The 4,194-nt window shown below is 37.5% G+C and overlaps 1 protein-coding gene across 1 annotated transcript; it reads right to left on the minus strand.

Annotated features, from left to right (window-relative positions):
* Positions 1-305: 305 nt before the first annotated feature.
* On the minus strand, positions 306-3,030 carry LOC126215286 (THAP domain-containing protein 5-like). Its single transcript, XM_049941974.1, has 2 exons — positions 2,686-3,030; positions 306-1,217 (listed from the first exon to the last, which is right to left on the minus strand). The coding sequence occupies exons 1-2, from the start codon at positions 2,836-2,838 to the stop codon at positions 315-317; spliced, it is 1,056 nt and encodes a 351-aa protein (XP_049797931.1). The 5' UTR covers positions 2,839-3,030; the 3' UTR covers positions 306-314.
* Positions 3,031-4,194: the final 1,164 nt, after the last annotated feature.

Consider the following 4,194-nt stretch of genomic DNA (forward strand, 5'->3'; position numbering starts at 1 on the left):
CTATTGATTTTGTTGTTGTCAGTTACCACACAAAAAACCCTATAGCCTATTAGTTCAAGGCCATTTATTATGGCCAGTAGCACATCGTATAATGCATTAGATGAAATGGTTTTCACCGGTAAAATGTGAACAACATCCCTGTACAAAGACTTGACACTCTGCAACATAAATACAAATGCTGAATTTGCAGCACATTCCGAGTTATATGACATGCCCAAAACACTACCTCCTTTATATTCCAAATAAGAATTTAGATGAATTTCATCTACACTCAAAACAACATTGACATCATCGCTGTTCAAGTATTGAAATTTCTATCTTGCATAGGACAGGAAATTACTTCCCCCAAGCCTTTCGTGAGATGGATTCACATTAAATTTGCTGCAGATCCTACGCAGAGTGCTTGGATGTGGCATTTTCATTAATGAGCTGCTACGTACGAAATTGTAAGCATGAGATGAAATTGAAAATAGCAAACAACACAGTATCATAAATGTAGAACTAAACCTATGATTAAATTTCTTTACATTTAGGAGACTAACTTGTTCATATATAAAGTCTACCATCTCCTTTTCACTCTCCTGTACACTGTCTTTCAGCACTCCTAGACTGTCTTTCACTATCTCTACAATACTATCTATAGAAGTTTCTGAGTGCCCACAATCTGTGTCTGAAAACTCCTGCAGTACACTGACAATTTCATGGATATTGGTTACAATTACGGGAAAAGATCTTTTTCCTAATGTCTTAATTTGTACATCTTTCTTAAACAATGAAACATTTAAATTACTATCTATAACGACAGAATGTGTGATTAATGGTGCTGGATTTCTTATTATCTTTAAAAAACAAACAAAATCACTGTGTTTTTCAATCACACTCCACTCGTTGGGCAAATCCACTTCCTTCGTACGCAACATCAACTCTTCTAAAGAACTGAAGCTGAAATTGTTTTCATAGTCCTTCTGTGATGCTAAACTATATTGTAACGCTGCAGCTAACTGCTCATTTTCAAGCCTTTGTTTTTTCTCCTCTGGCCCTTCACGTCTACTTTCTTCTTTTGAAAGGTAGGAAGGACAGTTTGGGAGTAGTGATGGAACTGCATCTGGTCTCAAACGTGGTTTGAGAAGGGGGGCTCTTAATAACTGACCAGTCCTTTGATCCACAATTTGTGTTTCCCAAATAACATCATCCTTGTGGAAGTGAACATGACATACCTGTAATTAAAAATGAATAAAAAATGAAAAAGGTGCTTACAACTGAATGTGATGACAATATTAATAGTGTGAAAACAATTTATGAATATAAAGTTAGTTTCTAGTTCTAAAATACAAATAGACTCCCAACTAAAATGCAGAAGAATACTCAAGTGACAAATGTGGCCATGGCATAGTAACTCTATAAAAAAATAACACTACAATATCAAAACACATGCAGTTACATGTCATGGCAACAAGCTCTTAAAGAGATGGTGAAATGAAGAAAGTACTTGCCCCATCAAAAATTACAAACATTGACTAATGTTTGTAGCATAATTCAATAACAGTGACAATTTTTTTTATAATTTAGCCTTGAAGCTCATATATTTACAAGAGGGGTGGGATTTTTGCTTAATGTCTTGCTCTATTCCCCCCCCCCCCACACACACACACCTCGGACACAAGAAAGCATGATGACACCAAACTCACACAGGTGTAATCCATAGAAGCAACTGTGACACAGTAACAGAATAATACAAAGTAATTGTCACACTGTGTAACCTTTAGAACTATGAAATACTTAAAGGTAGTGCTTTTTATCAGATAGACACTGTTTCGCTTTTGATATCAGTTCATAACTTACATAAAAACTGACAGTATGATGAACTAATACATTGCCACTTATGTGCTACCTATTAGGCTAAACATGAGCACACAATTGCTTTCAAGTACTTTAGCTGTGTATCTATAAGACAGCTGTGTAGGCCACTGGCATGTATCTGAAATTCCAGACCCAGAAAGTAAGAATTTGTAAAATCCACAAGTATTTTTAATATGTTTTCACAGTTTCTCCCTTTGCATTTTGTGATGGCCTGTTAATCCATTCATGTACTCATTCATTTTTCCTGTCTATGGTTCACTGTTAAGTCTAAAGCCTACTATATTCCCTAATAGTAACATTCCTTGCAATGACTTCAAATTCCGACCAATAATTTATTAAAAACAAGCGACTGAGACACTGTTTTTACTTCATTTTCAATTTCTGGGTACACCACATTACTTGTTTTTGAACAGGCAACTTCCTAAAGACTTTTACAGCAAAAAGAAACACTAAATACAGAAGCAGAATACATCGAAAGTCGTCTGTATCTTAAGTGCACGTACTTAATTATAAACAGACTTTTATTCCTAACAACAGGCAGCATAAACAGTAAGTATAAAGATATACTGAGATATTTAACTACGTAAGTATGACTGTGCTAGACTATACTGGTTGAACTTCTAGAATACAGAATTCATATAACCTATACCAGCTAAACTGTAGAATTGCCAGGGCAAGAAAACGAAACGCTATTTTCTTCGGCACTTATTCAGTTAAGATCTGATATATTAGTCAAAATGTCGCTGACCTTCCTTACTGCATAAGTGCCTATTCTTTGTTAGCACACTTAACCTCTTTTAAGAAATAAACAAAACAAATACTTACTCTTGAACTTGAAGAAGGAGTGAAGTTATCTCTGCGAATACTTGACAACCATTTCTTCCTCGTTGCTTCATCCTCCGGAAATTTAAACACGGTTACTTTTGGTCCACCGTCGTAATTTCCTCTACAATTCGGCACACAACAACGATACGGCATTTTGCAGGCAACGAAATTTTCACAGGCAAGAAAAACAGATCACCAGTTTAGTGCACATAAACTAAACAACCAAATCACGTACACTAACGCAGGAACACCATTCACTATAATAGTAAACTGACGCGAAACTCGCCGAACGACTATTCACAAGCACTGTTCCGTGAAACTGTTGAAGAAGGGACTATGTGTGTAGCCATCTTGTGACGTCACGCACTACGTAGACAGGCTTTCTTTTACAGGGGGTGCTGGCTAGACGCATCGTATATTCCAGTTCAGAAATCGTTTGTTAATTCAGTATTCCGAGATCCACAGTATTAAGAGAGTGTCAGTGCGAACAGACAAGCAACATTGCGTGAAATAACCGCACAAACCCATGTGGGACGTACAACGAAGATATCCGTTAGGGCAGTGCGGCGAAATTTGGCATCCACAGAGTAGTGAAGCAACTTAAATCAATAAAACCAAGTCTTCCGGTGCAGATTATATACCAATATCGGAGTATACTGATGCAATTAACTCCACATTTAACAGTTATATACAACCGCTCGCTCGACAAGAGATACATACTCAAAGACTGGAAAATTGCACAGGTCACTCCAATATTCAAGAAAGGTTGTAGAAGTAATCCACCAAATTACAGGCCCTTATCGTTAACGTCGTTACGGAACAGCATTTTGGAACGTATATTGTGATCGAAAATTACGAATTACCTCAAAGAGAACGATCTGTTGACACACAGTCAACACGGATTTAGAATACATGGTTCTTGTGTAACACAACTAGCGCTTTACTTACACGAAATCTGAGTGCTATCGACAATGGATTTCAAATTGATTCCGTAGTTTTACATTTTCAGAAGGCTCTTGACACCGTAGCTCACAAACGGCTTCTAATCAGACTGCGTGCTTGTGGAATATCGTCTCAGTTATGACCTGGGATTCGTGACTTCCTGTCTACATCTACATCTACATCTACATCCATACTCCGCAAGCCACCTGACGGTGTGTGGCGGAGGGTACCTTGAGTACCTCTATCGGTTCTCCCTTCTATTCCAGGGGTCACAGTCTGTAGTAACTGACGGAAAGTCATCGAGTAAAACAGAAGTGATTTCTGGCCTTCCTCAAGGTAGCATTACAGGCCTTCTAATGTTCCTTATCTATATAAATCATTTATGAAACAAACTGAGCAGCCGCTTAAGTTGTTTGCAGATGATGTTGTCGGTTTATCTTCGAGTAAAGTCATCAGAAGATCAGGACCAATTACTAAACGATTTAGATAAGTTACCTGTGTGGTGAGAAAATTGCCAATTGACCCTAAGTAGCGAAAAGTGTGAGGTCGGAATCCGTTAAATTTCTG

The sequence above is a fragment of the Schistocerca nitens genome, chromosome 12 (genome assembly GCF_023898315.1).
Source record: "Schistocerca nitens isolate TAMUIC-IGC-003100 chromosome 12, iqSchNite1.1, whole genome shotgun sequence".
NCBI classification, from domain to species: Eukaryota; Metazoa; Arthropoda; class Insecta; order Orthoptera; family Acrididae; genus Schistocerca; species Schistocerca nitens.